The sequence below is a fragment of the Puma concolor genome, chromosome D3 (assembly GCF_028749965.1).
Source record: "Puma concolor isolate L17-30 chromosome D3, mPumCon1.1.hap2, whole genome shotgun sequence".
NCBI lineage: Eukaryota > Metazoa > Chordata > Mammalia > Carnivora > Felidae > Puma > Puma concolor.
Genome location: NC_141678.1, coordinates 23,029,042 through 23,054,225, shown reverse-complemented (window position 1 = coordinate 23,054,225; position 25,184 = coordinate 23,029,042). Strand labels below are relative to the sequence as shown.

General features: G+C 39.3%; 1 protein-coding gene across 12 annotated transcripts in view; it reads left to right on the top strand.

Annotated features, from left to right (window-relative positions):
* Window positions 1–25,184, top strand: part of MTMR3 (myotubularin related protein 3) — a 149,265-nt gene that overhangs the window by 103,060 nt on the left and 21,021 nt on the right. For 7 of the 12 annotated variants that reach the window (XM_086682099.1, XM_086682103.1, XM_086682102.1 and 4 more), the window contains 6 exons: window positions 154–270; window positions 3,206–3,238; window positions 8,385–8,467; window positions 10,630–10,796; window positions 19,157–19,253; window positions 21,718–21,831. In XM_086682099.1, coding sequence (XP_086538225.1) covers window positions 154–270; window positions 3,206–3,238; window positions 8,385–8,467; window positions 10,630–10,796; window positions 19,157–19,253; window positions 21,718–21,831 — 611 coding nt within the window. The remainder of the gene's footprint in view (window positions 1–153; window positions 271–3,205; window positions 3,239–8,384; window positions 8,468–10,629; window positions 10,797–19,156; window positions 19,254–21,717; window positions 21,832–25,184) is intronic. The other 5 variants (XM_086682105.1, XM_086682104.1, XM_025933255.2 and 2 more) reach the window with 2 other exon arrangements.

The following is a 25,184-nucleotide window of genomic DNA, read 5'->3' as shown; positions in this document are numbered from 1 at the left end:
TGTGGACATAACTCATCCTCTTTAGGTCCTTTATTTATTTACCATATTTTAAGTTTGAGTGATGGGTTTTATCATCCATTCACTCAACCCGTGCTTGAAGATTTTGCTTTAACTGTTTTAGAACTCTGAAAGGTTTCTTCTTCCATTTTGAAGGTTCCTTTTCTTGAACTTCATGGAGAAAGCACAGAGTATGTGGGCCGTGCTGAGGATGCCATCATTGCCCTTTCTAATTATAGACTTCACATCAAGTTCAAGGAGTCTCTTGTTAATGTAAGTGATTACTATTTTCCCACTAAAGTAGATGGAGAAAGGAAGAATAAAAACTTGTTAATGTTCTCAAAAAGAGAAATGTTACACAGGGTTGAGTATGAAAACATTGTTTACTCTGCTTTTCTCTTACTGAATTTAGCACTTAGGGACACTAGGTTAACAAGCAACTCTTAGGCTTGATTTAAAATGTTACATGTAGTTGTCAGCTGAATTGTCCATTGTTTAGTAATACTGAGCAATCTGTACTAGGTAACGGTGTATCATTAACTTTATAAGGGTTCAAAGGCTGAATAGGTTTTTATTCTTCAGTCTTTAGTAGTTACCAATTGCCTGAGTTGAGATAATTTCCAGGACCTTAATGTCAAATAATGAGATGTATTTTGAGCTCAGTGTGGACTCTCATTATAGGATGAAGTTAACTCTAATGGCTGCTTAGTGGAAGAGCATAGATGTTAAATACAGTGTTTGTTTGCATAATGGACTATATTACTGAAGAAAATGAAGGCTCTCAGATCTCAAGAGTGCATTTACCCTTTTCAGTTAGAGGGTACTCTCTGATCTGGTTCTTCAATGCACTGCCATCATTAGTAGTTTTCAATGAATGTGCCTTTCACCACAAAGATACGAAAGTTCATGTACTTCCACCAAATGAATGCCTTCTTCCTTTTTCATTTGGTAGTATTGTGGCTTTCTTTTTGCAGTTTGGTTCTACCACAGAGAAATGTATTACGACACTTTATAAGAGCTCAGGGCTTTACTTTCAGATTGTGTGTTTTGGTGTTCATTTTGGGATTCTTTGAAATCTGTCACTTATTTTACTCAGTGGTCCAAAAGTTCCCTGACTTCTTTGACACACTCTTTCCTTTGTAGAATGGCTGCCATTTTGTTTGTAATTGGCTTTTATTATTTATGTAGTATTTATTACTCTTTGTAGTTAAGCATTTATATCCCGAAGACATTATGGCCTGAATTCTTCTTGGCATCTAGATTTGGACTACGATCATAGCTATTAATGTTAGTTTTCTGTCCCATCAATTCAGAATACACATTGGGTTCATCAAGGAGAGAGGCATGCTGTGCATTCATACCCAGTAGCACTGTATTCAGAAGTGTCCGTTTGGTACTGGGTGGCCATGATGGGGGGAACTGGATGGAAACTCCTATAAAATCCAAACAACCAGAAATTACCCACCAGCTACTGTGGAAGTAAGGACAGTAATAATTAGTAGAACTGCCCAGTTTAATTTTGTGTTTAAATTCTGTTTATATGTTTGGAATTAATGAAATTGTAATTAAATTGCATGTGGGGAGGATATGGTTTCGGGGTTTTTTTTTTTTTTTTTTTTGGCCATAGTTTTCTATCTCTCAACTTGGTTTATAGCGACGTATTTCAGAAGCTACTTGTAGATCTATTTGGGAATAGGGTCTGTTGGATAGAAAGTATAGATTTGACCATGTCATTTACTAGCCGAAAGCCCTTCAGCGTTTTACTTTTTCTAAGATGAAATTATTTAGCATGGTATCAGGCTAAGTGGTGTGATCCTTGGTGCCTAACTTTTGTTTCTTTCTTTTCCCTCTTCTTCCCTTTGCATTATTAGTAAAACCACCCTCCTTGAAATATTCAACCACACTTTACACCTCTGAGATCTCTCACTTCTCTCCTGCTTGGGAGCTTCTCTTCATCTGTCAAAACCCAGTTTAGGTGGTAATTTCTGTGAAGCCTTTCTCAGTTTCCTCCCTGATGGTTTATTACCTTCACCTCTGGCTTTGGTATCTCTAACACACCTTTACAACATTTATGAAATGTGTTGTAATTTTTTGGTTATTAAGAATCTAGCATGTTTCCTGGTGCCATGGTATTCAGTGAATATTAAGTGATGTGAAGTTAGTATGGGTTTGAAATGGATATTAGACCATTTTTAAACCCCTTTTGGGTTTAAAGCTCATTTAAAAACAATTTCTGTGTGAATAGGACTGTGTCATCATCATCTCTAACAGTGGCTGTATGAGTAGGCTCTTTACTGGAATCATTGGTCCCCCATTGTGATTGAGGTACAATGCTTAAGAAAACTTACTGTTCTTACTTTTGCCCCATTTCATCACCTAAAAGTGTTTTCTCAGCATAATAACCCTCTAAGGCATAGAGCCTGCATGTCAATTAAAAATCCCGACAGTGGCTTTGCACAGAGAAATAATGGTGCAAAAGTATTTTGGCATTGCAGTGATTTTAAACATTCAGATTGAGAGAGACCAGGATTTCTCCATACAAATAGATTAATCACGTCATAATAGTAAGCTTCCTAAAACCTGTGGTTACTCCAGAAAACCATGGCTCTTCCTGCACTAGGTCCTGGGTGGAGTCCAGAGAGTTGGTGATGTTGCCCCTTCTCCTTTCCCTCTCTCCTTTCCTCTCTCAGCAGATAAGTATTTCAATAAAATAAATGAGGTCAAGAGACCCCCCCCCCCTTTAAGAGGTTATTATATCTAAATCAAACTTCAACTGTCAAAGCCCAATATGCCAGTATATATTGTGGCATGCCCTGGTTTGCATCATTTTGTATTCCTTTAAAATAACACATGTAGCACTTCAGAAAGGGACTTACCATCAAGTTTTAAGTAGCTACCTGATATCATATATTCTCTATTAATTTCACAGCACTTTGAATAAAACCTTTTTGTAGATTTGGATGCCATAACATCATTACTTTATACATATTCACTGGGTATCAGGTTTCCAAGTCCTCGGGTAAACAACCTCTGTAGTAGAGTTCATTGCTGCCTTTAAGATATGAATTGCTCCCATTCTGTGCTTTTCCCAAACTGTATTTCTACATATGTACAGGTGTATTTCTTTGCTCAGCTAATTTATAAACAAGTAAGTTTTGAAGTGGAATTCATGAAAGTTTAAAACAGTTTTTGTTGTGTAATTCAATAGACTGCCTCTCAATCTGCTGCTTCTGAAATTCCAGTAAGTAGCATGGGAATCCTAGGTGGTTTTTGCACCTGTGCTTTGGAACAAGTTGGTTTTGACTGTCCAGTGTTCACCTTGCAAAGCAGCAAAATTTGTCCTCTCTGCATGAGTCCCTTCGCTACTTTTACTAGACAAAGTTCTAGTGGCACACTGTGATGAGAACGATTTGTAGAGTGAGGATAAAGCCCCACAGTTTATACATAAACAGATGGGATTGTGACCTTCAAAAAATGTAAACTGAATTTCAATGAGGAATAATTTGTAAAATTTTCAAAAAGGACATTAAAACTTCTGTTTCCACCTGGTCTGTTAACGCTTCTTAGGAAAAATGTGAAATTGTAACAGCTGCAAACACTTTCCTTAGCGTTTTTTCACATTTTTTCACATTTTAGTACAGCAAAAATCTTTATTCCCCAAGCATCAAAAGGAAGTTATTCTTAACAGTTAATGCACCTTGGTTGCAGCATTCGTGTGCCAGCAGAGATCTCTAAATCAGTACTGAAGAGTAGATTGTAAATATAAAAGGTGAGCAGTAAAGAGTTTGGTCTTTAACTTGTGACAGTCTTCTTCTGACTGGTTTTTATAGAAGATTTAGGGCCCAGATATTCCACAGTTTATTACAGATTTTAGATTTTGACTTATTATTTTCACTCTGTTATTGCCTTTTTTTTTTTTTTAATTTTTATTTTGAGAGGAAGACTGAGAATGCGAGCAGGGGTGGGGCAGAGGGAGGGAGGGAGAGAGGGAGAGAGAGAGAGAGAGAGGGAGAGGGAGAGAGAGAGAGAATGAATCCCAAACAGGGTCTGCACTGTCAGTGCAGAGCCGGACGTAGGGCTCGAACCCACAAACCGTGAGATCATGAAATCAGGAGTTAACCAACAGAGCCACCCAGGTACCTCTGTTCCTGCCATTTTTACTTCAAATGTATGTACAGGATTAGTGTACATTCACTCTATAAACAGAGTATGCTTTTATTATTTTTTAAAAATGTTTATTTTTGAGAGAGAGAGTGTGAGCTAGGGAGAAACAGAGAGAGAGGGAGACAGAGAATCCAAAGCACGTTCCACGCTGTCAGTGCAAAGCCCTGTGTGGGGCTCAAACTCACGAACTGTGAAATCATGACCTGTGCTGAAGTTGGACCCTAAACCTGCTGAGCCACCCAGGTGCCCCAGTACATTGTTTGTAAAAGGTAGAAATTATCCCAGTTTTAAATTCTGGTGCTTAAAAATAATGTACACGTGCATGCATTCACGCACACATGCGCGCACACACACCCAGAATGAAGTAAACATACTAGGTTATGATGACATAAAATTCCCTCTGGAATGAGACAGTACTGTGGGTCTTTAATACTGTGCATGTTTATTAAATTTTTAACTGCTGCTCTCCTGCTTTTTTGGATTGATGCTCTTACGAATTTTGGTGTCTGTGATGTAACTGTTGGCCTTTTGAGGAATTAACAGCACTGAGTGTGTTTGGTGTCTTGTTTTGAGCATGAGTTTGGTGGAGTTTATAAGTGGAAACGCACTGTAAAGGAAGACAGAATTACCTGTCACGTAGAAGGTAGAGGAGAAGGAAGCAAAAAGAAAATGAGTTGCCACAAAACACTGAAATCAGTAGGTTAGGGAGAATTTGAATTAGATTCTTCCTACTCTTCCATGGATAGAACTGTCCCCAAATCATCTTGGTTTAAATTCTGTTTTCTTCTTAAAGGTCTTTGATGGAAAGACCACTTAATTCTGAAAGAAATATTAAAGTAGAACTCCTACAGAAAGGAGGGACAATCTCAGTGGAAGACAGAAAGGTGCACCATTATAATGGAAGGAGCCTGCGCTAGAGGACAGACATGGTTTTCTGGTCCTGACTTTGCCTCTAGCTTCTAGTATAGAGGCTTAACCTCCCTGGGCTGTAAAATGGCCTAGAATTGAATGACATAGATTCAGTGACATAGAATTCAGTGGCACTGATGAGAATCTGTAATTGTTTGCTGATGGGGTTGAACATTGGGTGTTTCTGGTTACAGAAATGGTAAGAGATCGTTTTTGAGATCAGAATTCAGAAACCTAAAGCAATGGAGTAGGCCTTTAAAAAAAGTAGAGACCTTATATGTTTTGTTTGGGTGTATGAAGAGGAAAAGAAGGCCTCTTCCACCTTTTTAGAAGAGGAAGCAGTCTTGATGGGGATTGGGGTAGAAATGAGAAGAAAAAAGGGAGATGTTCATTTGATGTAAAATCAGGTATTTCTCTCTTATTGCTGCATATTAAACTTCCCTGCATGTGACAATCTGCATGAGCATTAAAATCTGCTGTTTTCCATATCTATGACTTGAGTACACATGGTTGTTTCTGTTGATTTGCCAGGTAGATCTGCGTACTAGCGTCTGGTATTTATACCCTTCTTCCTTAAATTTGCAATGTGAAAAATGTAAAAATTTGCATATCGAATGCATTTTAGGTAGTGAATATTTCACATGCTCTGAGGTATTTCATTATTCTGGAAGTCTGGACCCAGGCCCTTGGGGTCTCAGACAATAGTAGGGGATGTCAAGCTTACCTCTTCTTTGTAGCACAGTAGCTTAGGCTGGTCCAGTCCCTCCAGCAGCTGCTAATAGCATTAGTTGGTTTTCAGATTTTATGGTTATAAGGAGAGGTGATTGAGAGGGACCTGGGATTCAGGTGACTGCTCAGAGATCTGTCTCTCCAAATCAGTGGATTTTTAAAGCTCACTTTTACTCCACTCTAGGCTCTTTGTATTCCCTCTGCCTGGGACTTGCTAAGTTGTGACCATCTGATGTTCAGAAAACAGGAAGTTTGGAAACTTGTCCGAGGAAATTAGGAAGCAAACAAAATTTTAGTTGGTAAAATTTTAGAAAATTGAAATTAGAATTCTTAATTGCCATTCTGGCAGCCACTTTTGGGAAGGGAGGAAGAAGGGAAATGAGGGTACATTTAAAAACAACAACAAAGCAATATGAGTCTCTTACAGGCCAAAGGACTGGCCTGGAAACAAATCAGCATTGTCTTCCATTCTCTATCTTTTTAATCTACTATTCTTCACAATTCTTGATAGTTTATCCCTGCTGATTGGTATATATTGTTGTTTTTTCCTTCTGAGATGTACACGTCTTAAAAAAATTTTTAGCCGCATCACCTGCTGTTTCTGTAGCAGCACCTTGTGGTTAAGGACTTAAAAACAGAGGGCCAGAGCTTCTTTTTTTTTATCAGAACACAGGAAGCAAGATTTCTTCCCTTACCCTCAGTCCTATCACAAGTATAAGGACATTTTGTAGATTATAGACTTAGAACTAAGGAAGAAGGCTCTAGTTCTGAGGTAGAAACTTCCAGTCATTATCTGTATAATATTATTTTGCTTTCTTCTCTTTTTTAATCCCTGCCCCAGTTTCTGTTTCTGGTCTCAGACATCCAGCACTGGGCTTCTTTTTGATCCTGACGTCATCGTCCTGAGAGGTTGCTGATTCTGGCAACTGCATGGTGGGGCAGGGTTTGCAGGAAGCCTGTTTCTGAAACTGGCTTAGCTAATATGAGGGCTACCCTGTGCAGGCATCACTTTCTTGTTTCTGTATTGGAGGAGAGTGCCCTCCTCTTTTCATGCTACACATGAATTGTTGGAATGCTACTTGCAATTCCCAGAGCTACATTTTGGCTGGGCATGATACAGTGTAAGAGACAGTGGTCTACACCTTCTTCAAGGAATGAGTGTATCCACAATTATTTTACCAGGCTCTCTTTAGAAGTTTTGGAGGGGCACCTGGTTGGCTCAGTTGGTTAAGTGTCCAACACTCTCTCTCTCTCTCTCTCTCTCTCTCTCTCTCTCTCTCTCTTTTAAAAATTTTTTTAAATGTTTATTTTTAAGAGTGAGAAAGAGGGCGTGTGGGCAAGGGAGGGAGGGGAAGAGAGAGGGAGACCAAGGGTCTGAAGCTGACTCTATGCTGACAGCAGAGAGCCTGGGGGGTCGAACTCATGAACTGTGAGATCATGACCTGAACTGAAGTCAGATGCTTAACCGACTGAGCCACCCAGGCTCCCCAAGCATCTGACTCTTGATTTCAGCTTGGGTCATGATCTCCTGGTTCATGTGATTGAGCCCCACGTCAGGCTCTGTTCTGATGGCATGGAGCCTACTTGAGATGCTCTCCCCCCTCCCCCACTTGAGTCAGTCTCTCTCTCTCTCTCTCTCTCTCTCAAAATAAATGGATAAACATTTAAAAAAAAACAGCATTTATATATAGAAGTTTTGGAAATTGTTTTTTGAAACCAGGGGTAGAGTCAAGGTGAATTGAGCAAGAGGGAGGAATCTTACATCAACTTGAGGATCTGTCACCTTGTTCAAATGCTTTCTCTATCTGCCTCTCTTCTCCCATCCCTCTCCACTATTGTACTTCTGTGTTCAGTAGAGTCTGTTCACCATATTGTCAGGGGAGAGAACCATTCCATCTTGTTCATACTTCAAACCCCACTCAGCTCCTCTGGTCTTTTGAAGCAAATTAGACCTCACTGGTTTTAGGACCTTTGACCACTGTGTGGCCTGCTCCCTGCACTTTGATACCTTTGGGTCTCTTCTGCTTATCAGAGAGCCTGACAAGCAGCTACATCTTTTCTGTGCAGCTTGCAGGCAGTTGAGATCTCCAGTCTTTTTCAGGATGCTCCTTTGCTGACACAAAGCCACAAGCCCACTTGTCATTTGGGGCCAGTAAGTATAGTCCCATTGTCACCTTGATCTGCACTTCTTTTCTGTAAATAAGATTACCATTCTGGTTCCCGTCAGCTTCTTTGCCATTGCAAATCACAGCTAGTTATAGTGTATAAAGTAGTACTTGGAGAGATTGTGAGTTTGATGCTTGAGAGATGACATATTTCCCTGTTCTTCCAGAGATGGTGCCTTCTCTTTATTCGTTGTCTTCATGCTCAGACATGACTTGAGCCTGTTAATTTAGAGGAAAAGAAAGGGAAACCCTAGTTCACTCCATAGTAAATCACTTGAATACTAATGGGACAGATAAATTTGCAGTTCTGCTTGCTGTCTTCCCCTGTAGAGCTTTTGAATCTTTCTTGTTCGACCCACTGAGGGAACTACAGGGTCAATGCCTTCTTGACTAAGGGGAATTCATATTTTTAAATTGCAGGTTCCATTACAGCTTATAGAAAGTGTTGAATGCCGAGATATATTTCAGCTTCATTTGACTTGCAAAGACTGCAAAGTTATCAGGTATGTGATATATTTATGCTGCTATTTAGTGTGGAAAAATATGTATTTTAAAAAAAAATTTTATTATTATTGAGAGACAAAGAGTGTGAGCAGGGGAGGGGCAGAGAGAGAGGGAGACACAGAATCTGAAGCAGGCTCCAGGCTCTGAGCTGTTGGCACAGAGCCCGACGCGGGGCTCGAACTCACAAACCGTGAGATCATGACCTGAGCTGAAGCCGGACGCTTAACCGACTAAGCCACCCAGGTGCCCCCAAAATATGTATTTTTAAAAGAATAGATCTCTGGTTTGGTAACAGAAGAATAGCTTTTGAGGGTCAGCCTTGTTAGGAATATTTTCTGAGTAGTTAGTGCCTGAAATATTTTATCTTTAGGCTACTTTGCTATTTGAAAAGTGGTTTTTAAATTTTTTATTTGGAAATTATTTCAAATTTACAAAAAAAAGTGCAACAATAAAATATTACAAAAACACTGATTTTAACATTTTACCCCATTTGCTTTATTATTTACAGGGGCTGTGTGTTGTGTGTGTGTGTGTGTGTGTGTGTGTTTCTTTTTCTAGACAATTTGAAAGTAAATTACATGATCCTGGCTTTTCATCCTGAAATACTTTGATGTGCTTTCCTAAGGATAGGGATATTTTCTTACATAACCATGTTGTCATTATCAACTTCACAACTTTACACTCATAATACTTTTATCCAGTCTGCTATCCATGTTCCAGTTTTGTCACTTGACCTAATAATGCCCTTTCTAGCATTCCTCATTCAGAATAGGGTCCATGCAAGGTCAGGTATTACATTAATTGCCATGATTCTGTAGCCTTATTTAATCTGAAGCATTTTTCTCCATCTCTTTGTCTTTGATGATATTCACACTGTAAAGAATATAATCTTTTATTTTAATAGAATTTTTCTCATTTTGTGTCTGTCCAGTGTTTCCTTATGATTAAATTGAGGTGGTGTATTTTCAGCTGCAATACTGTATGTGTGAGGTTGTGTCTTTTTCAGGGTACGCTATTGAATCTGTTGGCAAACGGTGTCCATCTGTCTCTATTGCTGATGTCAATTTTGATCTGTCTTGTCAAGATGTCCCCTGCTTTCTGTATAATTCCTACATTTTCTCCTTTGCAACTGATAAACAGTCTGTGGGAGAAACTTTAAGACAATGAAAATATCCTGCTTCTCATCAAATTTCTTCATAGATTTAGCATCCATTATGGTTTTTATCTGATGTTGTCTTTACTATAATGGTTGCAAAATGATGCCTGAAATGTGTTTTTAAATTTAGTAGCTCTAGAAGTTCTAAATTCCGCAAGTTTTTAGTTTATCTCTTTGATTAACTTTGGAGTGCCAGTAAACGTTGTGTGTTGACATACTGATGAGCCACATTGATTGGGATGGGGGAGAGGTTTACGGGGGACTCCTTGGTTTTAAGGTAAATAAGTTCCTTTGTAGCCATTGAGATTTGGCTTGCTTTTCATAGGTACTGACTACAACTTGTTTATTAATTACTCAGTTTTGAACACTGTTGGCATTTAAAAAGGTGAAGTATTTTTTGCCCTAATTATTTTAATCTGTATGTACTGAAAATTGCAATTGACAGTAGAATTGTTTGATTACATGGTTACAGCTGAAAGTTTCAGTGTAATGTATCTTATTTTGGATATACAATTACTGATTTATTCTAATGGCTGAGTAGACAGATTTGAACTTATCTGACTGGCCAAAAGTTGCGCTGTGATTTATTTTTGAGCTTGGCCTGATAGGTTATAACAACAAAATGAACATTCTCTAAACCTATTTCTTGACAACCATAAAGCTTTGGTGGAAGATACAGAAGAAGGAAACCTTACTCATGGAAGAGAAAGCTGCCATTTTACTTTAATAATTACCATTAATCAATCTTAAGCATTTAATTAGTCTAAAAAATAAGTTTTCCACATGTCCATTTTTTTTTCCTTTTTGACATTTTGTACCATTGGCTAAAATTTGTTGGACCTGTAGTTATTACAAATGATAAACATGTGAAACATGACCTCTGATGCTTTTCTTGACCGTAGCTGTCACTGCACTGGGAGTTAGGTACTCTTGAAATGTTGGCTTCTCTTATTGATATTGTCAGCTGTCTTCTAATTACATCCATATTTGTTTGGCTTTACAAAGGTGTCAGTTCTCAACCTTTGAGCAGTGTCAAGAGTGGCTTAAGAGACTAAACAATGCAATCCGACCACCTGCTAAAATAGAAGATCTCTTCTCATTTGCATACCATGCTTGGTGCATGGAGGTCTACGCCAGTGAAAAAGAACAACATGGAGACCTGTGCAGACCAGGTAGACCTTTCTAAAATGTAAAAATGGTGGTTCTATTATTGTTTGAGGTACCCTTAACATGAAATGGGACTCCTAAGCATTCATGTATTGAATCAGTGTATATTTATGGAGCACCTAAGCATTTGTGCATCATTCTTCTAAGATAAATAGAACATGTTTCCTGCCTTTTAGGGGAAAGGAAGAACACATCACAATCTGCTGGGGCTAAAAAATATATATATATATACAGTAAGGTTTAATGGGTGTTGTAAGAAGCCTAATGGAAGGGAGCCATGAATCATATGCACATTCCCAAATGTGAAGACTTCACATTCATGGTGGCTTTTGAGGTAGAATAAGGGTTCATTGAAGGTAGAAGGGTTCATTGAGTAGAGAAAGAGGAAAAGTGTTGGAACAAGTAGCATGAACAAAGGTCCAGAAGTGTGTGACATTAGGGCTCAGAGTAATGGCATACAAAATGGCCTTTCACTATCTTCTTATTTTCTTTTTTTAAAAAGGCTTGTTTATTTATTTTGATGGGAGGTGGGCAGAGAGAGAGAGAGAGAGAGAGAGGCAGAAAGAATCCCAAGCAAGCTCTGTGCTCTCAGCACAGAGCCCGACATGGGGCTCGATTTCACAAAGTATGAGATCATGATGAGCCAAAATCAAGAGTTGGATGCTTAACCAATTGAGCCACCCAGGCATCCGTATCTTCTTGTTTTCAAGTCATACATTTTCCTATTGTTACCCCTTTCATCTCATAGATGAAACAGAGGTCCAGAGAGGCCGGGTGACTTCCTTCAGGACAAATACAGAAGCTGAGCCTGTGCTGGAGCCTAGGCCTTCTAATTTCACAGATCTTTGTCCTACTCTTTCTCACTCAGAAATGGCTTGGATCAAGTTCATGTTATTCCTTTGCATGTAGTTGTCTGTAAACTTTATGTTGCCATAAATGAACTTTGCTGGTCCAACACTCAATCTTTAGTGTGTCAAGCCTGGAAGCAAAGTCTTGGATTTCTAAACAGTGAAAAGTTGTGAGCCTCCTTCCAATAAAGTTTCCTCTTGGGACTTTTTTCTTTAAACCTCAGTTTTTAATCCTGAATTTTTGATCTTAACAGTTTTGCCCTGAGTCATTTTAAACATTTGAGGCTAATCTAGCATTGCTTGCATTACTTTGTTTCCTGGCTCACTCACTGGTTGAAAATTTTGGTTCATAATTAAAATACAGCATAAGCATCATCTTATTTTTAAAGATGCTTTGATGTATACTTTTGTTTGACCCTTATGACCTCGTCAAACAGGCAGGATAGCCTGGTGTTTCTGTTTTGGGAGCCAAAGAAATGAGACTCAGAGGTAAAACCTGTTGCTAAGTCCCACCGTCAGTCAGTGACAGAGCTAGTACCTAAACCCAGTTCTCAGCTATTGAGAGTAGACTGGGGGAAAGTTCTGTGGATGTGGAGATGAAAAACTGGTACCTGCCCTCATGGAGCCTGAAGGAAAGCATCAGGACTCCAAGCTGCTCATGAGCCTGGTCGGGCCAGTGGAGCTCATAGTCAGCCATAAGAGTCCACACCATCCTTGGATATTGGAATGTCCTTAGACTGTCTCTCACTTCACTCCTTTATCCGTTGCATCTTTTTCTTTTTCCTTTATTGAAAAGCCATTGTATTTTTGTTGTTGTTCTTTATGGCTTTTGTCAAGGTTTTTTTTCTTAAAGATAAAATTTACCTACAGGGAAATGCACAGATCTTACATGTATATTTGCTGAATTTTTAACCACTGTATCTTATCAAATTTTTACTCTCAGGGCACCTGGGTGGCTCAGTTGGTTAAGCGTCTAACTCTTGATTTTGGCTCAGGTCATGATCTCATGGTTGGGAGATTGAGCTCCATTGGGCTCTGCACTGGGCATGGAGCCTGCTTAAGATTCTCTTTCTTGCTTGTGTTCCCTCCCTCCCTCCCTCCCTCTCTCCCTCTCTGTCTCTCAAAAAAATCTATTTTTTTAGTCTGTACCATTTGCTAGGATAATGAAGTTAGTGAGTATATCTTGCTGCACATTATGTTATATAAGAACTTCAGTTGTTTAAGACTCCTAATTCTAAAGGGCATTTCCCTAGTTTTAGGTTGGTTAGTCAGCAGGGCTTGTTTTATTCTAATTTGTTTTCTCACAACTACAGACTGAAAATTCCTCATCTCTTTAGATGATTCTTTATTCCCTTGATAAAATTAGTTTCTTTTGGATTTGGGCAATCTCTTAGGGTATTGCTAAGATGTGCTACATCAGAATTTCACCTTTTTTTTTTTTTTAATGTTTATTTATTTTGAGAGACAGCGAAGTGGCAGGGAGGGGCAGAGAGAGAAAGAGGGAGAAAGAGAATCCCAAGCAGTCGCTGTGCTGTTAACACAGGGCTGGACACGGGGCTCGATATCATGAACCACAAGATCATGACCTGAGCTGAAATTAAGAGTTGGACGCTTAACTGACTGAGCCACTCAGGCATCCCAGAGCTTCACTCTTTTAATTATGGATTGCTTTGTCTTGAGCTGGGATGACTTGGGTCCCCAGACCCTTCCGTTTCTGACCTGGTATCCTTTGGCTACCAGAACATATAGATGTCTGTAGTGTCCTCTGTCTTTTAATGAGTTTTTGATGGATGGAGGTATTTGGGGGGTAAAGTACTGATTTAAGAACTAGGAAACCTGAATTCAAATACATATATTTTACCATTTAATTAAAAAAATATTGGGGAAGCCATTTATCTTCTCTGTACTTTAATTTCCTTTGTTCTTCAAACTGAGACATTCCTGTTATTCCTGTCCAAGTTGATCAGGGTATCCTGCAGATCAGATCTATTATTGCTGGAGAGTTCAGTAAATATTTGAGTGCTTCCTATGTGCCATACTTGTTAAAACATTTTGGAAACTGAATCTACAAGGTGATGCCATTGTAACTGATTGGTTGGAACTTACTCTGAGTGATGGTTGTATTTTGTTTCTTCATAGTATATACAAATCCACACTAAGTTAACTTGCTGTCACAAGGAATCTTACTGTACTTGGTTTGAGTATGTGCATATGTATGGCTTTTTCCTTTTTATATATTTTCACTATGGCGTACAGAGGGAAAACTTGCTCTTATGCAAAACACTGGTGGCATTTTTTTTTTTTTCAACGTTTATTTATTTTTGGGACAGAGACAGAGCATGAACGGGGGAGGGGCAGAGAGAGAGGGAGACACAGAATCGGAAACAGGCTCCAGGCTCTGAGCCATCAGCCCAGAGCCCGACGCGGGGCTCGAACTCACGGACCGTGAGATCGTGACCTGGCTGAAGTCGGACGCTTAACCGACTGCGCCATCCAGGCGCCCCAGTGGCATTTTTAAAGTCAGTCAACCTGGTTCTTCTGTCTCCACCCAATATTGTTGAGTGTTGATGGTGGCTACAGCATTACTCACCAAATATGAGCATACCAGACAACCACATTCTTCTAAGTCATCTTTAGGGTGAGACAGCACTTGAGATATTTCAAAATAATGCCTTTGTATAATCTGCTCCAACACATGAGATCATAAGCATGGACTCTGAAGGGTTGAAGTTATTAGTTTATTTAGTCTTTTAGTAGTTAATAAGGCCTTTTATGGATTCTTCTCTGCCTAGCCTGTTAAGAGTAGAATGTGTCAGGGAGGAGGGAAATGGGAAAATTGCATCATTACCTTGTATTTATATAAATCTTAGTTTCTGACTGTTGAAGCTGTTATAGTTAAGCAAGCCACATTGTAGCCAAAGCTCTGAGTCTTAGTCAGCTTTGGAAGAAGTCTCAACATTGTTATTGGAAGTTTACCTGTGAAACTTGCAAAAGCCTTTGCAAAACTGTTGACTCCGCTCTTAGACCCATTGCAGACTCTAAAAAAGGAATGGATTAAAAGCTTAAAGCTTCTCTCCCACATGCTCAGTTTTCTTTTCTTCATTGTAGCAGCCTTCTTGGTGATAGTTCTGTACTTGAGCATTAGGCAGGAGTCCTGACAGATGATTGGGCAATTCATTTGTTAGTTTAGTAGCATCAGGCCCACCTTTCTGACCTCTCTTGTGTGAAATGCCCATTAAGCATTTTGTTTAACCATGAACAGCATAGGACTCTGGGTCTTAGCACTGTTGTGCAGCTGCCTGTTTCCTATAAAGCAAAAGCCCCTGCCAGCAGAGTCTGTCTTACGTATTTGAATGCAGTCCAGTAAGCGTACATTTAGATGACTGTACTGGGACCTTTGTTCATAGAAAAGAATGATTCCTCCTATATTTGAAAATCTGGAAGGGCTGGTTCTCACCTTCCCTGACTCTGGTGCTGTTTTTTTTCCCTTACATCCTGGGTAGAGGTCAGGCTCTTTTATCACAGGCCTTTAAGCTGTCTATAATTGTGGGCTCGAATACTCAGGATCACCCAGGGAGCTAGATTTTTTGGGGGGGAAAATTTTTTAGACTGCCTCTTGACACTGGTTATGTTAGAGGGGCTCATTGCTTTAAAAAGGTTTTCATTCCCACTAAAATAAGAATTGCTGGACTGTTTGCATTTGTTGTACAAGAAATAACTAAATATTAAAAAAGGACACATTTCATTTGAGATTGGGGGAGGGCAGACAGGAGGGTTGAAATGGAAATATAAAGCAAAACAAAAAACTTATAACCAGGGGCAGCTGGGTGGCTTGGTCCGTTAAGCATCTGACTCTTGGTTTCAGCTCAGCTCATGATCTCATGGGTCATGGGATTAAGCCTCACACTGGGCTCTGCACTGACAGTGAGGACCCTGCTTGGAATTCTCTCTCTCCCTCTCTCTTTGCCCTTCCCCCTACTTGTGTGCACTTGCTCTCTCAAGATGAATACACATTAAAAAAAAAAAAAAATTCTCTTTCTCCCTCTGCCCCTCTCCCCCATGTGCGCCGTCTCTCCTCAAAAAAGAACAAGAAACTTACAACCGTAATATTTAAAATGGATTATAGTATATCTAGTATTGTGGAAACATGAGAATTCTTAGAAATTCTTAAGAGAAATCAGCAAAGAGATGTGCTTGGCATTCATTTTTCTGGCTGAATAAACATAAGGGAACTTCTAACACAATTTGGCAAAAGCCAGTTGAATTACTCATGTATTTAAGGTCTCCTATATTAAAAAAATACATATATATTTTTTTAATGTTAGAGAGCATGAGCAGGGGAGGGGCAGAGAGAGAGGGAGAGAGAGAGACAGACACAGAATCTGAAGCAGGCTCGAGACTCTGAGCTGTCAGCACAGAGCCTGATGCGGGGCTTGAACCCATGAACCATGAGATCCTGACCTGAGCCGAAGTTGGACACTTAACCGACTGTGAGCCACCAAGGCATCCCATTGCTAGATTTATTTTTAAAAAAATTTTTTTTTTCAACATTTATTTATTTTTGGGACAGAGAGAGACAGAGCATGAACGGGCGAGGGGCAGAGAGAGAGGGAGACACAGAATCCGAAACAGGCTCCAGGCTCTGAGCTGTCAGCCCAGAGCCCGACGCGGGGCTCGAACTCACTGACCGCGAGATCGTGACCTGGCTGAAGTCGGACGCTTAACCGACTGCGCCACCCAGGCGCCCCTAGATTTATTTTTTAAAGCATTACTTTTCAAACTGTTAGTTGTTATGCACTTGTGGGTCATGAAATCAAAGTTTTAAGAAATGAAATACAAAATGAAACACTTAGGATAGAAAATACCAAAATGAGTCACACATAGTAATGGTAGGTACAGTTTTGTGAAACTCTTAAAAATAAACATGTTATGTTGGATTATGATATAAAACATAATTCAATTGTGATGGTCATTTTCAAAGTTAGGAAGTTAGTGCTTTAGAGGATACAAAGGTAATTAAAAGTCTTTTTTCTCAAGGAACTTGAATAACAAATGCTTTATGCTTGCTAGGCAGTATATATTTCTTTGTCGCTCAGAACTTCATGCTCCTGATGATGGTTGTAAGCTTTTCTTTGGGCAACAGTTCTGTGTGATAAATTACCAGTGGTGGTGATGCTGGTGGTGATTTTGCCAGTGATTATTTTAGAGTATCTATGTGCTTACACTAAGATGGAGGTACTAATGTTAACAATCATTAAAGTACTTTTAACCTTTTGCAAAGACTTGGAGCTGTACGGAGGTGGGAAAAATCTCATTAATGAATGAACTTGGAAATTGTTACAGTTTTACAGTTTTTAGATTGGGATTATAAGTGAAAGACTGTCTAATATTCTTGATGGTCACTATTCCTTGCAATTTGTAGACAGATGGCACCCCAATTTGGATAGCTTTTTTCCTATTTCAAAGCCCACATCATTTCTAAAATTTTTCCAGAATGGGATGCATTCAGCTGATTATTTCTTCCTGCATCTCTGCACCTCATCTTTTTATAGCTCTCCTTCAGGAAACGTATAATACCTAGTTTAAACTCAAGAAAAGCAGTTTAAATAGGAAGTAGTTTTATAGAATTGTCCTTCATTCAAGTAATTGGTGTTTGCTGTTCTGAAGCTCCACTCCCAGGGAGAGCAAAGCTTTATACTTTGATCACCAAAGCAATCTGCTTTGTGCTTTTGTTATTGTTGTTTCTCCAAGCCCCCACCAGCATTTACTTTACTACCTATAATACTACATATTAGAGATACTGCTTAATCGTTTTTTGTTTGTTTTACTGCCCTAGGACTCTGTGTGTTTTCAAGGAAGAAGGTTATTTCAGATTTAATGACTTTTATGTTAGGTTCATTTCTGCCTTTGTAGCTCACTGTCTTTAGGAAGAGAAAGCCAGTTTCATTAGGGCAAAACGTGGGCAGGTTATACTTGTTTGGGTGAATGTTCTTACAGGTGGTCAGCACTTTAGTTAGTAGTATGGTGTTTCCTGAGATTCCTAGGTACTGGGAGTTATTATAGTTTTGTGATCTCTAAAATTCTATAATCTATAAGCCTCTGAAAATAAAAAGATTTTTCTTATCTTATTTGGTGGCTTGACCTGGTCTGAGCTGAAATGAAGCTTGACTTATCTCATTTAGTGTGAATTATCCATGCATTTCACTGTAGAAATATTAATGTTTGATTAGTAGATCCTGTTGAGAGAGTGTTAACCTAATACTATATTATGTGCACTATCTTAAACTCCAGAAAACCTAAGTTTTGAGATCTGGCCCTTAGTCTTTCTGATGAGTTGTAGATCTATATTACTATTCTTGATGAACTTGGTATTATTTTTTATGTATACTGTGAGTGTGGACCTAGGAAAGTAGCCAGTGTAGTGACAAGGACTGGGTTTTTGGGACCAGACAGACTTGCCATAATAACCTCTCTCAGTCTCAGTTTTATCCTGTGTAAAATGAACTCAGTGATAACCACTCAGAGTAGGTAGTAGTGATTAGATGAGATAACCTAATTCTTTAAAAAAAAAAAATTTTTTTTTAATGTTTATTCTTGAGAGAGAGCACGAACAGAGGAGGGGAAGAGAGAGACACAGAATCTGAAGCAGGCTCCAGGCTCTGAGCGGTCAGCACAGAGCCCGATGTGGGGCTCAAACCCACCCGACCTGCAAGATCATTGACCTGAGGTGAAGTCTGACACCTAACCAACTGAGCCACCCAGGTGCCCTGAGATAACCTGATTCTTGATCAAAATTTGAAGATGTGAAAACAGCCTAAGCATTTGTCAATAGATGAATGGATAAAGAAGATGTGGTATATGTGTGTAATATTCCATACACAGGGATAATGGGCCATTAAAAAAAAGAAAGAAAATTTGGCATTTGTGACATCATGGAGGAACCTAGAAGTTATTATGCTAAGTGAAATAAGACAGAGATAGACAAATACCATATGATTTCACTTATATGTGGGATCTAAACAAATGAACAAACGAAAAAACAGATACAGACTCATAAATACCGAGAACAAACTGGTGGTTGCCAGAGGGGAGGTGTGTAGGGGATGGGCAAAATAGGTGAAGGGGATTAAGAGGTATAAACTTCCACTAGCAGAATAGGGTTCAGTCAGTAATACTATAATAACTTTGTATGGTGAAAGATGGTACCTGTACTTAGGGTGAGCATTTCATAATGTACGTAGTTGTTGAAGCACTATGTCTTACACCTGAAACTAATGTAAATTGTATGTTAGCTATACTTCAATTAAAAAATTTAATTTCCTCATTCCTTTGTATATAGCCTTGTCCTGGCAGGGAATTTGTAAACTAAAACTAAATATATTTAAAACTAAAACTGTAGTTTTAAACTAAAACTAATATATATTTTCTTTATGTAATAACTAGCAGGGTAGCTATGCTTTTATTCTACCTGTTTTGCAAAATGGTATTCATTTCTTTCTGCTGTCCTTGACCCCTAGGGGAGCATGTAACGTCAAGATTTAAAAACGAAGTGGAGCGGATGGGTTTTGATATGAACAATGCCTGGAGGATTTCCAATATCAATGAGAAGTATAAGTGAGTTGTATGGGACCCTGTGGACTGTGTTTCATAGCCAGTGCCTTTGCAGATACCCCAGTTCTCATGTGGCAGAACATGTGAACTTAGACATTTTCTTTCAATAGAGATTTATTACATCTCACTGCAGGGTCTTCAGAGTACTTCTTGAGTCTTCTGTTCCCACTGCTCTCACTGGAGTGGAAAAGTGATCCTTAATAGGATTCTAGCTGGAAACTTCTTTTCCATCCCCTCCAGGCCTCTGTTCTTCCTGGTGCATGCATTTCCTGGGCAGTATTGTGTTCACGGGTAGGCCAGCAGTTTCCATTGTTCTCATCACCAATTGACCTCACTTTGGAGATAGAATCAGTGATCTCACAAGCGGTGATAAAACACTCAGCAGGGAATATTTATGACAAATTTTACTCCAGATTCTATGAAATAGACGTTAAGTACTATTCTTTCTAACTTCATAGCTTTGATCATTTAATGATTAAATATTAATATAATCATTAAATATTTCCTATTACCTGTTTCCTTAAAAGGTGTAAGTACTTTGGTGTGGGGGAGGGCAGTTAACTACTATGATTTTGGTGATCCAGATTTCTATAAAACAAAAGAAGATTGTTCAAGAGATTTAAATTAATATTCTTAGGATTCCCTCTAGCAGTTGGAGGCATTAATCATTCCGTTTTTTGAGTTGTCTCAAATCATGATGGCTATTTTCCTGGTCTGTTTGTGGGTACCCATCAGAGCATTTCATTTTTAATTGGAAAAACTACAGCTAATTACTGTATGTAGCTCTTAACATGGACCTTGCCTAAGGAATTAAGAACCTTGGGGTGTTATGAAAAAAATGGGAGCTTTAGGTCTGTCGTACCTTTGCCTGGTCTCCATCACAAGATAAAGCAGAGAATGGAGGTGGAGACTGGAGGAGAGGCCTCAGAGAGCCTGAGACTACAAAGCCTACACAGGCTTTGCTCATGTGTAACTCACATTTCCTATGCTGGAAACTGCTTATTTACATGTGAACAGCTAGTGTTTGCTAAAGAGGTGACTACTAGATAGTGTAATACTTCTAGGACAAGGAATACAATGATCAGAATATTGGGTGAAGTCAGAAAACTGAATTAAGCTAAGCTTGTTGGGAAAAAAATGAGTTCAAAAGCCAGTTGGTTTTCAAAATCCCTATTCAGTGTTGGTTTTAAAAATCAACTTTTGTCTTTGAGTCCACTGTTTCTACCTCAGAACCAGTCTTTAGGACATTGAAAAGTTCTTCCTACTACAAAGAAGGAGAGCTAAATTTACTCTTAAGTTTTAAACAAGACAAAAGAAATAAGACAAAAGAACAAAACTCATGGTTAGCACATTAACTATGGTCACCGTGTCCTGGTTGTTTTTAGGAGTTTATGGGAAAGTGTTAAGTTTGTAGAGCTACTCCTGGTCATAGATATTCTGTTGGTTTAGTGACTTTTAAATTCCTGATATTTAATCTTCTGGAAATTGAGAACAAGATGGAGGAGATATTTAGTGCAGAATGATCAAAACTCCCAATTCTTAAGCTACTTTGTGTTCTTTGCCTTTTCCCTTAATGCATAAGGCTAGGGCAGGGGAGTGGTGGTGCAGGAGAAGGAGGAATTTGTATATTTTAGGATTTGGATTAAAAGTCCTCTTGCCTTTACTATTGAAAAGGAATATTGAAATACCCATAGAGGGACATTGTCCTGTAAGTGAAATACCTATCAGTAATAACTGCTTTTTAGGGCACCAGCTTGACTAGCATGAAGCTACTGGCTGCTGCTTAATGAAAACAGAGCTTTTTCCCCCTGAGAATAATTCTGCAGTATGTTTTATAGAAATTGTGATGAACAGCTCATTCACATTACTAACTTGGATCAGTGGGGCTGTGATTATGTATGCAGGTGGCCTGTCCTGTGGTACTGTTTCTGCATACCCATGTCTGCCCCTGTTACCTATAATTAGGACACATCAAAGAATACATTAATAATCTTATAAGGTCTCTGGAAACTTGAAGTTGTGGGCTCTTGTCCTTCTTCACATGTTTCTCTTTGATAGAAGCCTGAAAGAGTGAGAGTCTGGTAGAGGTGATAGACTTTCCTTCTGTAGTTAGATTGGGCATTTACTTTGTATAGTTAGAAATTATCTATGTGTTTTTTTAAACAACAGAAAGTTACAGTGGAGTAACTGTCAACTCCCCTTATATATTACTGATGTTAAGATCAACAGATTCTCAAAGGCAGCAGGAGGTAGAACAAGCCATGGTAGTGCCACATGATATATACATAAGTAAACACTCAAGGCAACTGATTCTGCTGAATAGGCCAAGACTCAAGTAAAGCTCCTTATTTTTCAACTGGCTGTGGGGTAGCTTAATCAACATCCTTAACTCTGGTTCACCTAGTGTTTCTCCTTCTTTCTTCTCTGTCTTCTTCTCCCACTCCCTCTTTCTCACCTTTCTCATTAGGCTATGTGGTAGCTATCCACAGGAGCTCATAGTGCCTGCCTGGATCACTGATAAAGAACTAGAGAGTGTAGCAAGCTTCAGGTCCTGGAAGCGCATCCCTGCTGTCGTCTACAGGTAAGTAAGCCTGGCCAGGCCCATCTTGGTCTGGTGTTACTCTCCACTGCATGAGGTGTGCTGCCTCTGCTGTTGCTAACCTGGGAAGGGAGACAAGGGTTCAGAGAACTTTCCAGGCAGTTCTGTGCTACCTTATTGTAAAATCCACTCTAACAGTGACACACCAGTGTTTACTGCATCCAGCACACTTGCTGATGGTTTATTTGATAAGAAAATTTTAATAGAAAAGTGGCTTGTCTTGCTATTTTAAATATACTTCTGACATTCTATGGAAGATAATATGCTTAATATTCAGCATTTAGCTTCAGATGTTGGCCTTTGGATTGAGAGAGGTGAGTTCCAGAAAGTGAGAATTGGGAGTATAGAATTGAGTCATTTGCGATAGTCTTTGTGGTTGAAACTTCAACACATGAAAGAGTTCTGCTTTAAGAGGGAGCATTTGAAGAGGAAGGCTAGGGCTTTGCCAGGTAGAAGATCTCAGAGATGAAAGGCTTGAGAGCCAAGGGAGCAAGTCTAGAAGGGGGATGGTAGTGTGAACGAGCAGAGGTTTTGGAGTTCAGGTCTTTTCACTAATACTCCTTGCTAAGGCACTTAAAATAAATTGCCTAACTGGCCTCAGCCTGTTCCTAATTAGTAAAGTGGGAGTGATGTTCTTACTTTACAGGTATCCTGTGCCTCCTAAATGAATCTGTATATACTGGGCTTCTCTCAGCAGAGTAGGTTGTATTCCTGGGGGTTGCTTTTATAATTCATTGAGGAGCTCACTTCTCAAGGACTCATGTTAAGATTTTAAGAAAGCATTCCCTCTTATTTTGAAACTGTTTCACATGTCATCTCTTTGTAATATTTACATTCTCTATTTCATTTTCCCAGTTTGCAGACTTTTCGGGCTTTCCTTGAATTTGGGCCAAACCAGTGGGGCTTAGTTAGAGACTCTTTCATGCCAGGAGGCATTCCATTGAAATATTGAGTTTGTATAGGAAGGGATTTATCTCCTTGTGGAATTTCCACTGAGGTAACCAGCTTGTTCATGTAGTCCACTGATGGCAGATTATGATGGCCATCCTGAATAGAGATGAAGAAGTATTTGTTTCTGGCCCAGTAGAGTCTGTTAAATTTTCAATCTCAATTTTCATCACTGTTGTTTTCAAACACCCCTAGAAAAATAGGTCACCAAATTTACCTATCACTCAAGTGCCAGGGATGACACAGGAATTACAGAGCAGGGAGAGCTGAAAGGATTTGCATCTTATCAGTGATGGGCCCAGCTCAAATAGGGAAAGCAGCCAGCTGCTGCTCTGTGGCCAACAGCTGTGTTAGCTCAGCAGCCCTGGCATTTGTAGGGTTTGTTGACTTTGAGAGTGAGGGCGAAGAACTGTCACCGGGCTTTAGGTGAATTGGTAGAGAGGCCTGTAAGTGCGAATTAAAGAAAAACTTTTTAGGGGCGCCTGGGTGGCGCAGTCGGTTAAGTGACCGACTTCAGCCAGGTCACGATCTCGCGGTCCGTGAGTTCGAGCCCCGCGTCGGGCTCTGGGCTGATGGCTCAGAGCCTGGAGCCTGTTTCCGATTCTGTGTCTCCCTCTCTCTCTGCCCCTCCCCCGTTCATGCTCTGTCTCTCTCTGTCCCAAAAATAAATAAACGTTGAAAAAAAATTAAAAAAAAAAAAAAAAAGAAAAACTTTTTAGAATAAACATGGGAAACCTTTCTTCCCTTCTAAAATTTATTCTAGAGGGCACAAACCATAGGGTTTTTTCCCAATCCTTTCTAGAGACCATAGAGTATATATAAATGAAATTTTTATTTCCAATTTCTCTGAGAAAATCTCTCAAAGGATTACAAATGACAGTTCCTTAGTATAGTTACATAAAATCAGGCTTCTAGGAACTAGCCTCTGTTTTGGAAAATGTGTCTTGTATCTCTGAGCCCCTAACTGGGTTGTTAAATTATTGGGGAGCTTTGTCAGGGGTATGTTGAAGAATGTTCTGGAGATACTCTGCCACTCTCTGCTTTGCCAGCCCAGGTGGCAAGATACTTCCGAAACCAGCATACATTTATGGAATTTAGTTGTCTATAGACTGCAGTAATGATTCCTGAGGTTGCTAGCAGCAGTTACCTGACAGCACCACGCTGAACCAGCGCCTGATTTGTGTTTTTTCCCCACTGTGATGAGAGAGTGTTTAATTGGATTGATCACTGAAGACAGAGATGGTGCAAAGGGCATCCATCTGTAGTGCAAATCACAGTTCCCCTCTTCGTGCAGAGTGGTTATTAGAAATTTCTAGTCATTTAGAGAGTTTGCCCAACACTAACTTAGGGATAGTTTAAATATGTACGTGTTTCTATATAAAATTGAAGCCTCTGTGTTCAGTAGGGGACTCATCCATTTGGATATCTTAATTTTTATACTTTTTCCTGATTTTTTTGTTAAAATGGTAGAAATATTCTTTAGTGATTTTTAGCTGTATTGCTTTAGTTCTTGATCATGTGGTCTGAAGCATTTTAGAAGACTGCAGAAAACTGCTTAGTGCAACAGCTCAGTTGCAGTCTAGCTGTAAAGTACCATTACCCTTAAAACCCAAGATCCAAGCTGAAGAGTGCCATCTTGTGTTCCTCTTGGGCACTGTTGGGAAGCATTGCAGAGAAAGAGGATGCTCAGGAAAGGCCCTGCCAGCCTCTATTGTGAAGGTTTGGCATCAGTCGGCTCAGTTGTTATCAGTGCCTGTTATATATACTAGTTGGTATTTTAGGGATTAGTGAGGTTCTATTTCCAGTTGGGCTCGTTTCAGCAGGTGAGCCGGTTGAGCATATTGGCAATATACAAGTTGTTTCCTTGTCTCTCTCTGTGAGGGAGGATCTAAAAACTACAAGCAAACTGATGGTTCCAGTGGAATTTGGTCATTGCCAAATTTAATTGGCTGTTCATGAGCTTTAGGATTAATAACAAAAATCTTTCTTACATTGTTCCTTGAAGATGTCACATAGATTCAATAGTATGTTTTATTTACATCCATCTGTATGTTAAATATGTGTTAGGTGTGTGCATGCATGTGTATGTGTTTAGATTTTAATGGGAGGTAAGAAATTGATAGTTCCCCCCAGGATATAGGATTGGGGGACATTTAATTTTTTTGCTTACTAACTTCTTACTCTTCTTAGTTTTCTAATCAAAGGATTACTTTTATAACTTTTTGAAAACCACTTTAAGATTGTCACATACAGTTCACCCTTTTAATGCGTTCAATTTGATTTTTTTTTTTTTTTTTTTTGCGTATTCACAGAGTTGTGCAACCATCACTACAGTCAGTTTTAGTACACCTTTACCACCTCAGAAAGAAACTCCAGATCCATTAGTA